At 44.3% G+C, this 13,044-nt stretch overlaps 1 protein-coding gene across 1 annotated transcript in view; it reads right to left on the reverse strand.

The window, feature by feature from the left end:
- Positions 1-1,315: 1,315 nt before the first annotated feature.
- NAPB (NSF attachment protein beta) overlaps positions 1,316-13,044 on the reverse strand; it is a 38,473-nt gene continuing 26,744 nt past the window's right edge. Inside the window, exons 8-11 of the mRNA XM_030872495.2 lie at positions 6,337-6,441; positions 5,564-5,632; positions 5,179-5,229; positions 1,316-4,257 (exon numbers count right to left, since the gene is read on the reverse strand). Coding sequence (XP_030728355.1) covers positions 4,147-4,257; positions 5,179-5,229; positions 5,564-5,632; positions 6,337-6,441 — 336 coding nt within the window. The 3' untranslated portion in view covers positions 1,316-4,146. The remainder of the gene's footprint in view (positions 4,258-5,178; positions 5,230-5,563; positions 5,633-6,336; positions 6,442-13,044) is intronic.

The raw sequence follows: 13,044 nt of genomic DNA on the forward strand, positions 1-13,044 counted from the left end.
TTTATTTCCATTATTAGAATTTAGGTTCTACAGAAATAAGATTCCTGATTCATACAGGTAGCTTAATTCCCTGGTTCTTGGAGTCTCTCCACCTCCGTGCACTGCACGTGTGTTCCTGACACAGGACAGGCCTGGCCCCGCATGCGCTCGGCCTCGGTAGCTGGTGCCAGGCGGCGGGGAGGGGCCCAGCCTCATTGCAGCCACGGTGACTCTGTGCCTCAGAGGCTCCTCCATCTACGGTCACTTCTCTGCTTCCCGAGAGGGGACAAGAGGGCTGCCGCCCCAAACCCTGCCGAAGATGCATCTCACCTCGGGGATTTGTGGGGTGTCTTCGTTTCTCCCCATCCAGGTGCTCTGTTGCCACGTGACTGTCAGCCCCAGACGATTAGGTCAGGCCACACCAAGGCGGCGATTTCACGCCTTCCAACCATCGTGTGGGAGACGCTCTCAGCCCAGACTCCAAAGCTCCCCTGCCTCTGCTTTTAACCAAAATTTGTTGTACAGTTTGAAAACAAAATTGGCCAAGTGGTGGGGTAAAACCTTTATTAAAGGTGATCTTCACAGAAATGTGGTTTTGCCAAAGGTGATCATCTAAACTGACCAATTTGAGTGCAAGTTATCATTTAATTCTTACCTGTTGTGTATCTTGCCAGAGCAGGGACATTTTTTGAGACCAAGCAAGTGCCTGTCCCCTTAACTGAACTTGATGGTGTTCCTGTCACTCTAAGTAACATTATTTCAGGCGAAAGTCCATTTGTCCACAGGCACCAAGACGGGCAGATGGATGCGGGCACAGGGCCGCCTGGCACATCCGTCACCCCCCAGCTGAGCTCCGGGAACTGCCCACTTCCCTCCACCAGTTTGCACGGGCCTCTGGGACCCTCACCGAGGCTGGCAAAACCCACCACGGGAGCTTCTGTTAGGAAACAGAAGAGACATTTGAATGAGAAAGTAACCCTGAATATCAACAACCTGGCAGAATTCCTAGATGGGACGGCCTGTTCGACCATTCATTTTGAATTTGCCTCAAATGATCTTTGAGGGACCTGAACAAGGCCCGCTGACAGCACCAAGTCAACGTAGCTCCACCAAGGGAGATGGGGCTTCGGGCCCCCGGCCTCCCGCTCTGAGGTCTCCTAGGGGCCACTCCTCCTTGAAGCCTGCCAGTGAGATCCCTGACCAGGCAGCAGGAGGGATGGGAACGGGGAGCCTGCAGAGCCCGGACGGCTGCTGCCCACTGCCCTGAACCCCGGGGGACACCTTCCAGGACAGGAAGCCACTCCCGACCTGTGCAAACCAACCAGGAAACTCACCATACCGTTCACAACTTCGACTTTATTTACTGTACAGGTTCACATGAAACACACAGGCTCTTTGCGAAGGTGGATTTATCATCACAGGATGAGTTCTCATAATACAACCTCCGCGACAGCGCGGGGGAGGAGAGGCCGCGCCAGGCTGGGGCCCCGGGAGGCAGGCTGCGTGCCACAGGCCCTGAGAAAGCCACGGGGGTTGCCTCTGGGCATCTTAACTGCACAGTATCAGAGGAAACAATAAAGGTTTACAGGGACATCATCACACATGGTCACGACTGCAAGAATACTGTTTTCAAATCATTAAATAAAAAAGGAATTCACATAAGCTATAAAAACGTTGCCACAAAAAGCAAAGCTTTCCTGTAAGAAATTTTAACTCATTCTGACAATGCACTAAACACGATCTGCTAAAACACAAGGCCTGTAACATAAATAGTCATTATACTTTGTTCACAAATAACGATCTGTAAGTCCTGGAAACCTGACCCGGGCTCTGAGTCACAGCACTGCCCACTTTGACGGAACACTTCAAGGGAGAAAGTCTGGATACTGTTAATGGGACTTTTTTCTGCTCATTTTCCTGTTACGTTCTGGCAGGTCTGCTCTAGCCATTACAATTATATTTTACTCTTTTTCACGTGAAATATTAAAAACAAAAACATCTTAACCCAGGCACTGATCCCAGTGTTCATTTCAACACAAGCAACTCTAACTGATGTGACAAAACGCTGCCAATACTATTTCTCAAAACCACAGGTCTTCTGTCAGGGGTGCAGGATGAAAAGCTAATAAATTGCCTTAAAAGACATCATTTGCTTTTTACTTTACATGGTCAGACCAGGTTCCTTTAACAAGTGGGAACAAAGCTTCCAGACTAACGACAGAGCGCACACGCTGGCGGCGAGGGTTACAGCCGCTCAGGTGGCACAGATCTGCAGCCGGAGGACACAGGCCCCACACTCTTCTCACCCAAGTGCTTCTGGCCGGTTGGCACTGGATTAGGTAGAGCAACAAAACCCCACTTTTCTCTCCAAGCGTTTTTCCATAGTTCCAACAGGAAGCGGAGAAGCACCAAGCGGCTCCATCCCAAATGTACCGTAGCTGACAGCCAGCTTTCTTTTAAGAGTCCCAGACCTCTGAAGGAAGGAAGGAATCCTCATCGGATGCCAGGGCCCAAGGTCAGAGCGCCTGCGTCTCCTGGTCTGTTCCTGCTGCCCTCAGCCAACACTGTGACATGACTGCCCTGCCTCTCCACCAGCCAGCCCAGCCTGCACAAGTGACCCCGCAACTACGGCCACCGAATCCTCACGGCTGCCCACAGGGCTTGCTCCATGACCGGGTCCCAGCTGGCCCTTCTTAGCCTCCTTTCCTGCCACTTTCTGCTTCATCCCAGACGGACCTGTTACCCATCCCCAAGCCTTCCTCCCCGCTCAGCCCTCAGCCTAGGCACACCCTCTATTTCTGCCCAACAGCAGCTACCAATCCCAGTCGAGGACCGTCCAAAAATGCAAACACCATTCAAATACCAGCTAACGTTGACAGGGCACAGGAAATTCCACTTATCTGTCAACACTGTCATTACCTGGCAATTAACACATATCAAACATAAATCATTTATGCCTAAAAATATGGACACAGGAGATTCAGGAAACAAGACCACGTCTAAAGTACGATGTCAGCACATAACAATGTGCAGGGATCAAGTTCACAGGAAAACAGAGCACATATATAAGCCAAAATAATAGGACAGAACTCAAACACACAAGCTAGAACAACTCCATCAGCTAAGCGCAGGTCCCCTCAGAAGCTAGTTGGGGATCTTTTCCTGACTCAGCACAGCAAACCTCTGTACCGTACTCAGCCTACCAAGCCCATCACATCCAATTAATGGATAAAATGAACATGACACACAATTAAAAATTAAAATTAATGACACACAAGCTCCGACTGAGGTAACCTCCCAGCCCTGGTGAGCACGTATGTGAGAGGGCACACGAGGCGCCCTCTCAGCGTGGAGAAGTGTGTGAACACAGAAGTAAAGGGATGTGCCCGTTCAAACACCTTCCTGTGAAGATGAAGCAAGGGTCCCGCCCCAACTAAAAGTGGACGCCATCTGCAGGAAAGGAAAATGCCCAAGTCTTCTAGATCTTATATGTGTGTGCACTTGTATGTAAGATCAGGCCCACCTCCACACGCGTCCACACACATAACCAGGCAGTGCCAGGAAGCTCCCTCTTTTCCCACTGTAAGCGGCTGGCAGGCCCGGCTGATCTGAATTCTCACACGCACATTACCTACGGAACGATATAGAAAGCAAAGAAACTGGTCACTAGCACCGTCAAAAGAATCACAAGACAACAAAAAGGATAAATAATTTCTCACGAGGAAAGTCATAAACGCGCTCCTAACAACGATCCTACACTAAACACACACGTTTAGAGAATCCATCCAGGTGCAAGTTCACGGAGAACATGCAAAGCGTCTATTAGAACTGGGCTGGGTACTCAAATCCAGGAAAAAGGACATAAAAATATGTGGCAAAATTAAACAGGAGCTCTGCATGTATCAAAATAACAGGAGTAGGTTTCGGAAGCAGTTCTCGGAAAACTCTGGGGACTGACGAGCGGGAAACAGCCTGTCACACTCGCAATACACACAGGAGCCGCCCATCCATCCACTGCACGGTGACACACATGGCGGCTTAAACACACACACATCATCAGGCTCATGTGCAACAAAATGAAGCCACTGAATGGGCATCCCATAAGGATCACTGGCCCTAACACGAAACTAAAGAGGACTCGGCGGCATGCCACAGAGACACAGCGCTTCACTTGAGGTCTCCATCTCCTTCCCCGTCCCCCTGGATGGACTTCTTGATGCGCAGCAGCATGGTGGTGAGCCACTGGTCCAGGCGGGATATCGAGTCAAATTCCTTCACCTGGTTTAAGGGAAGAGGAACAGGAATCATTCCATGGAAATACAATCAAACACAGAACTACACTGCCCCACACTGCTTAAACATTAACTTTCTTCATTTAAAATCATTCGTTCAAGCTTGCAACTTTCTTCATTAAAAACTTTTTTTATATTGCTCTTATGCTAACATGCAATGGCAAAACTCCATAACCGCCTACTGGACGAAGAGCACGTTTAGCGTGACAAAGGACATGAGACCCTGCATAAGAACAAGGGGACATGGAAAAGTAATGTGGCTCCAGTATCCACTGAACACAAACAAACGCATTTGCAGCAAGGGAACATGTGGAAGCAGAATTCCTTTAACTCATTTCCACAAGTTATCGAAGAATGGACTTTCATAGGATGAAGAGGGTTTGGCAGCAAAAGTTAAAGGGGAAACCTCGCCTTCCCACTATTGCTTCAAAGCCAGGATGGATGACTTAATGAAGGACACTAAGAAATTCACTTGATTATGAACGTAAGATGGAAAAAGATGGGAAAACAGGAAATTGATGAATGTAAAAATAATTTTCCCATTTACTTTAGGCCAAGGATATAGCAAACTCTCATTGCTTTGTTTTCATGTTTTAAATTTAAGTGATTAGATTTCACTGATTTTACTTGACACTTATTTATATATCAGATTATTTTCCATAGAAAACATCCAAACAAGTCATAACATTATGTGATGTATATTTGCCTCACAGCTAAATTCAGCACAGCTCATAGAACTGTCTGATTGTGAAGGCTGGTGGGATCGAAAAACATGCCTTTTGGAAAACACAATGTAGGTATAGTGCAATAATGTCCAAATAAATGTTCAGCATTTATACGATGAAAAGGAGTTGTTTCTGTAACGTAAACTTTCAGAGAACATGCTAAATCCCAAAAGTGAACGTACTGCTTCCGTGTAAGCTTCACTGTTCTGCTCTTCATGAGCTTCTAGAAGTTTCTGGAAACATAAATACAGAAAAATTAGTTTGGTAGGCTAAAAAGTTCCGTCTATGAATGGATACTATAAATACAAAATAGCCTTCATATCACACTAACTGATGTTGCCAAATGACTTACAAAACTGGGGAAAATTCCAAATACAAGTCAAGAGTTACCCCGAGTCAGGGATCCAGCCTTGTGCTAACGTGCCTGACCCGCCAGGTTAAGAGCAGTGTGCGCCTGACCCTAACGGCACCTGAGGCCTAGTGTGCAAGAGCAGGAAGGCACGGGGCTGCTCAGTGAGCGGATTCACAGGATGAAAACGTCACTGTATCCCAGCCCCACCTACTTACTTTCAATAACTTGCATTCTCTCGAATCAGTGAACGCCGGAAACATTTCCTCGTATTTCTCCAGAGCAAGCTGGGAAAGAAAACCACTCGTTAACACCTGAGTCACTGAACCAGGAAACGAAGCTTTGACATTCTACTAACTTCAGTACGATTTATTTACATCCTACTTAATTATCAGACTCAACATCAAAATCAACCTGTGTTGATCAAACCTGTTGATTGTGAATTTCAATTTCAGTTAAGAATAAACTTCTAAACCAGTTTTTCCGAATGAGGTCGCTGTGGGGAAGACCACGTGAGCCAGATCCAATGTTCGGACCTCCCAGAGCAGGCGTCTATTTTCACGCACTGGAGGAGGCTCTGCCCGGAGTCCGGGGCCCTAACCCCGACCCCGAGGACACCAAGGCGGCCCTGTCCCTGCCTCCACCTCCAGCTCTCTCTTGGCTTTTCTCCCAACCCTCACCCCAACTCCATTTCTGAGTTTAAAAAAACGACACGATTCTGCTTTTACTGTCTCCCCTCAGCCCCTAATTTCTTTAAACCAAAACTACTGAAGGAAGTGTGGCCCCCAGGGGGCGTTCACTTAAGAGAAGAGCCTCAGCAGCTGTCACTCCAGCTGCGGTAGTACAGCCAGGACAGGGTCAGAGTATCACCCTCCATGTTGCTTTTCATGTACGCAGCACAGTCTTCCTCTGAGCTGGTATCATGGACAACGGCTGAGCACCTGTGCTTAGGGGTGAAGCGCATCAGAACCCACACCACAGGGCCCCTCACCTTGGCATTCAGCTCATCCACTATGAAGTGACAGAGGGCAGCTTTAAAGAAGTAATCCTTTGCACTGTACTTCAACAAAGGGTTATCCATGGTGTTGGCCCCAATCTAGGCAGAGAAAGTGGGGTCAGAGTGAAAAGGTTTGCCCTCCTACACTAGGCATGCTGACCCTCATCTACCCTTTAGCAAGTACTCTGCATCTTACGTTAGTTAAGCTATGAAATCCATTCTTTTAACCCAAAGCCATGTACCAGAAATGTTACTAGACAAAAAGACAATATTTAAGACATAAAGTGATGACCTGTTAAAAACGACTCAGCAGAATTCCACATCCAGGAGGATGGAACAGACATGCTGTCCTCTGTCCCTCCTGCTAAGTACAACTAAAAGCCCTGGATCTTTTATATGAAACTAACATAGGGAGACTGAAAGGTGGAGAGAAGAGCAGACAAGCCAGGGACACAGGGCAAACACGGCAGGGAGTTCCCTGGTTTTTCTTTTTCTTGCATAAATCCCTGACTTGGAACAGAAAAAGCCAGCAACCCATAAATGCCGGTGGGTGCAGCGAAAGAAAGAGAGAGAATAGATGAAAGCCTGCTTTCTCCAGCCAGAGGACCAGGAGAGGGGCAGCTAGCAAGACAGAAAATGTTTAGATGACACCTGCTTTGATCCACGCCACTCACAGCAGCAAAAGCCAAAGAGGAAGACAAGACGCCCATCCTCCTGGGAGAGCCCCACTCTCCTGCCAAGGAGGCCAGAGCAGGAGCCAGCCTGCACCCCCATCACAAAGGCACTGGAGACCACGTGGGGACTGCGTCACCTCCTCCCAGTGAGAAAGAGGCCCCGTCATCTCCCAGCGGGCATGGATTCACCTTTACCTGATGGTAACCAGGCGGTCAGGTGGGGAGCTTGAACCCTACCTCCACCTGGCAGGAGCGAGGCCACACCCCTTCAGCGCCAAAGAAAACCAGCTGAGAGTGGAGGTTTAAACAAGACCCTGTCTTATAACACAATGTACAAATATCCAGTTTTTAATTAAAACTCACTTGCAATACCAAGAAAAGGGAACATCTCAAGTTGAATGAAAAAAAGACAACTAATCAGAGTGAAGTAAGTTAGAAAGAGAAAAACAAATATCGTATATTAACGCATATATGTGGAACCTAGAAAAATGGTACAGATGAACCGGTTTTCAGGGCAGAAATTGAGACACAGATGTAGAGAACAAACGTATGGACACCAAGGGGGGAATGCGGCGGGGTGGTGGTGGTGGTGGGATGAATTGGGAGATTGGGATTGACATGTATACACTGACGTGGATAAAATGGATGACTAATAAGAACCTGCTGTATAAAAAAATAAAATTAAATTAAAAAAAAGACAACTAATAAACAACAGCTCTCACATAGCAGAGATGTGAGACTTATCTAACAGATTTTAAAGGGGCCTTTCTAAAATGCTTCCACAAGCCATTAGAAAATTGCTTGAGACCAGAGGAAAACCAAAGCATCAATGAAGAAAAATTCTCAGTAAGAAACCCCAGAAGAGGGCTTCCCTGGTGGTGCAGTGGTTGAGAGTCCGCCTGCCGATGCAGGGGACACGGGTTCGTGCCCCGGTCCGGGAAGATTCCGCATGCCGCGGAGCGGCTGGGCCCGTGAGCCATGGCCGCTGAGCCTGCACTTCCGGAGCCTGTGCTCCGCAACGGGAGAGGCCACAACAGTGAGAGGCCCGCGTACCGCAAAAAAAAAAAGAAACCCCAGAAGATACAAAGAAGAAATGAGTGGAAACTTCAGAACTGAAATACACAATAACTGACATAAAAAGTGGATGGGTTCAACAGCAGATCCCATGGAACACAGGAAGGACTCAGTGAACTGATGGTAGAACATTAGAAATTACTCAGTCTGAACATCAGAGAGCAGACAGACCCAGAAAAGAGGAGCAGAGCATCGGGACATATAGGATGATAAAACAAGGCATAACATCTGGGCTGTCTGAGCCACAGAAGGGGAGAGAAAGAGGGAGTGGCTAAAAAAGCACTTGAAGAAATAACGGCTGAAAAGTTCCTAAATTTGGCAAGAAACAAACATAAACCTACAGATTCCAGAAGTTTACTGAAATCCAAACAGCATAAAAGCAAAGATACCCATGCTAAGCCACATAAACTTCTGAAAACTGAAGACAAAGGAAAAACTTTTTGAAAGTAGCAGAAAGAAACACCACCTCACCTACAGGGAAAACAGCTTGAATGAGAGCAAACTTCTCATTAGAAACCACGCTGGTTGTAAGGGCACATTTTTCAAGCACTGAAAAGAAAAGAGCTGTCAACCCAGAATTGTATACCCAGGGAAGATATGCTTTAGGAATGAAGGGGAAATCAAAACATTCCGAGATGAAGGAACACCAAGAGAATATTTAGCCAGCAGACCTACCCTAAAAGAATAGCAAAAGGTTGTTCTCTAAGTAGAACAAAATACAGGAAGGAATCCTGGAACATCAGGAAGAAAGAACACATTAAGCAAAATATGGGAAAATACAATGGGCTTTTCTCCTCCTCCTGAGTTTTCTAAATTAAGTTGGATGATTGAAGTAAAAATTGTAACAGTGACTGATGTGTTTCTAAAAGTGTGTAGAGGAAATATTAAAGACAGTTATATATTGAATGGGGGAGGATAAAGGAACAGAAAGTAAGGTAAGATTTCTGTATTTCACTGGAACTGAAAAAATGATGACATCATTAGCCTGTGATACTTTATGTAAATATAATACCTATAGCAATCACTACAAAAGCTATTTAAAGAGATACACCCAAAAACACTACAGGTAATCAAAAACCCCCTGGAAGGTAGGAAAAAGGAAACAGAAAAACAGAAAACAGAGGATAAACAGAAAACAAAAAAATAAAATGGCAGACTTCAGTTCTAATACGTCAATAATTACATTAAATGTGAATGGTCTAAACATACCAATTAAAAGACAGAAACTGGCAGAGTAGATTAAAAATATGACCTAACTCTGTGCTGTTTACAACAAACACACTTCAATTATAACAATATAGGCAGGCTGAAAGAAAAAGGATGCATAAAGATATATCATGTAAACATTAACCAAAAGAAAGCAGGAGAGGCTATATTAGTATCAGATAGACTTCAGAGCAAAGAAAATTACCAGAGACAGAGGGGGACACTATATAATGATAAAAGGGTCAGCCCAACAAGAAGACACAGCAATCCTAAATATGTATGCACCAAACAGAGCTGCAAAATATTGTGAAGCAAAGACTGACAGTAATGAGAGATAATCAAATCCACAGTGATAGTTAGAGACTGTAACACTCCACTCTCAACAACAGAAGTAGAAAATCAGCAAGTATACAGAAGAACTCAACAACGCCATTAACCAAGAGGAGCTAATCAACATTTATAGAACATACCACCCAGCAACAGCAGAACCACAGAATATATGCCAAGACCATATTCTGGGCCATAAAACAAACTTCTAAGAATTGAAATCACACAGAGTGTATTTTCCAGCCGCAACAGAATCAAACTAGAAATCAACAACAGAAAGATAACAGGAACACCTCCAAACACTTGGGAATTAAACAAAACACTGATAAATAATCCATGAAAATCAATAAATAAAATAAATAAAACAATGTAACAGAACTGTGAGACACAGTCAAAGCAGCACTTAGAGGGAAACTGAGAGCACTAAACATGCCCACACGATAAAGAGGAAAATCAATTAGCTAAGCTTCTACCCTCAGTACCCTAAAAAAGAAGAGCAAAATAAATCTGAAGAAAATAGGATAGAAATCAGGATAACAATAGGAATCAATGAAACTGAAAACAGAACACAGAGCAAAATCACTGAATTCTACCAAATGTCTAAAGAATTAACACCAATCCTTTACAAACTCTTCCAGAAAAAGAAGAGGAGGGAACACTTTCTAACTCATTCTGAGGCCAGTATTACCTGGCTACCAAAGCCAGACAGAGACATTACAAGAGAAAATTAAAGGTCAATATCCCTTATGAATACAGATGCAAAATCCTGAACAAAACACTAGCAAACTAATTCTAGCAACTTACAAAAAGGATTACACTCCATAACTATGTAGTAAAGGATTAATTCTGTCCAAAGTGCCTTTGCCCATGATTCCTGGTAGATAATCTCTAAGCCCCTGGAATGTCCTGCCTGAAAGAGTGTTTTTGTTTACCCAGGGGTCTTAGACCATGTAGTTTAGCTCAACCTATGGAGGGACTGCAGAATAAGGCCAACCATGTTCAGGTGAGTTTCTTCCCCGGTGGCAATACCCTACACATGCTTTCACACATCACTGTTGGGAGAAGTCAGTGCTGTCTGCACAGTTCCACAGTCCCAGTCTGGGCAGGACAACAGGAAGCTCACACTCAGGGCTCTCCTGACCTCCTCTCTGTGCCTCTTCCTCTGGCTGATCTGGGTCAGCATCCTTCTGCTATAATAAACCATCACTGTGATACAGCAGCTTCCATTGAGTTTTGTGAGTCCTTCCAGAGAATTATCAAACCTGAAGGTGCTCTTGGAGACCCTGAAACTTTTCAACAACCAAGCAGGTTCTATCCCAAGGATGGAAGGTTGGGCCAACAGATAAAAATCAACCAATGAAAGACACCATGTTAACAGAACAAAGGACAAAAACCACATGATCATCTCAAAAGATGCAGAAAAAGCACCTGACAAAAACAAATACGCTTTGATGATAAAAACAACCAACTGGGAGGAGAAGAGAACTTCCTCAAACTGATAAAAGGCATCTGCAAAAACCCACAGCTGACATACACTCAATGGTGGAAGACTGAATGTGTTCCTTCTAAGACAGAAACAAAACAAGGACGTCTGCTCTTACTACTTTTACTGATCATCGTTCTGGAGGATCAAGCCAGAGCAAATGACAGGAAAATGAAGTAAAAGGCACACAGATCAGAGAAGTAAAACTATCGCTACTTGCAGAGGACATGATTTTGTATAAAGAAAATCTTAAGGAATCCATAAAAACTCATTAGAGCTAGTAAACAAGTTCAGCAAAGTTGCAGTATATAAAATTAGCAATTAAAATCAGAAAAGAAAATTGAGAAAACAATTTCATTTACATAGCATCAAAAAGAATAAAATACTTAGAGTACATTTAACCAAAGAAATGCCAGTCTTGCACACTACAAAACTCTAAAACATTGTTGAACAAAATTAAAGATGATCTAAATAAATGCAAAAGCACCCTGAGTTCACAGATTATAAGACTTAATGTCAAAATGACAATACTTTCATCAAAATCTCAGCTGACTTTTTAGCAGAGATTGACAAGCTGATCCTAAAATTCATGTGGAAATGCAAGGGACCCCAAATAGCCAAAACAATCTTGAAAAAGAAGGACCAAGTTGAGGACTCACATTTCCTGATTTTAAAACTTACCACACAAAGCCACAGTAATCAAAACAGTGTGGTACTGGCATAAAGACAGAAAACCAGTAGAATAGAATAGAGAGCACAGAAATAAACCCTCACTTATATGGCCACATGACTTTCAACAAGGGTGCCAAGACCCTTCAATGGCAAAAGGAGAGTGTATTCAACAAACAGTCCTGGGAAAACTGGACATGCAAATGCAAAAGAATGAAGTTGGACCTTTTACCTTCACCACATACAAAAATTAACTCAAAATGGATGAAAAACATAAACCTAAGAACTAAAACTATAAAACTCTTAAAAAGAAACATGGGGAAATGCTTCAGGACATTGGGTTTGGTAATGATTTCTTGGATCTGACATGAAAAACACAGGCAACAAAAGAAAAAGACAAATTGGACTTCATCAGGACTTAAAACTTTATGCATCAAGCGTCACTAATAACAGAGTAAAAAGACAACCCACAGAATGGGAGAAAGTATTTGCAAATCACATATCTAATAAGAAATTAATATCCAGAATATATGAAGAACTTCTAAAACTCAACAGAAAAAAACAACCCAATTCAAAAAGGGACAAAGAGGGACTTCCCTGGTGGCACAGTAGTTAAGAATCCGTCTGCCGATGCAGGGGACACGGGTTCGAGCCCTGGTCCAGAAGATCCCACATGCCGTGGAGCAGCTGAGCCCGTGCGCCACAACTACTGAAGCCTGCGTGCCTAGAGCCCGTGCTCCGCTACAAGAGAAGCCACCGCAATGAGAAGCCCGCGCACCACAACGAAGAGCAGCCCCTGCTCGCTGCAACTAGAGAAAGCCTGAGTGCAGCAATGAAGACCCAATGCAGCCAAAAATAAATAAATAAAAAAAATTATATATAAAAAAAAGGACAAAGAAACTCAATAAATATTTCTACAATGAAGGTATACAAATGACCATTAAGCACATGAAAAGATTCCCAACATCACTAATCACTAGGGAAATGGATACCGAAAACACAATGGGATATCACTTCACACATTAGGGTAGCTATTGTTACAACAGAAAACAAGTGAAGCATGGAGAGCTGGACCATGTGCGCTGACAGAGGGAATGTAAGATGGGGCAATTTGGCAGTTCCCTCAGATAGTTAGAAAGGGACTTGACGCGTGACCCAACAATCCCAATTCTCGATATATAAACTAGAGAACCGCAAACATGCCCCCCAAACCTGAACACAAATATTCTTAGCTGCATTATTCATGATACCCCCAAATGCAAACAGCCC

This window comes from Globicephala melas, chromosome 15 (genome assembly GCF_963455315.2).
Source record: "Globicephala melas chromosome 15, mGloMel1.2, whole genome shotgun sequence".
Lineage (NCBI taxonomy): Eukaryota > Metazoa > Chordata > Mammalia > Artiodactyla > Delphinidae > Globicephala > Globicephala melas.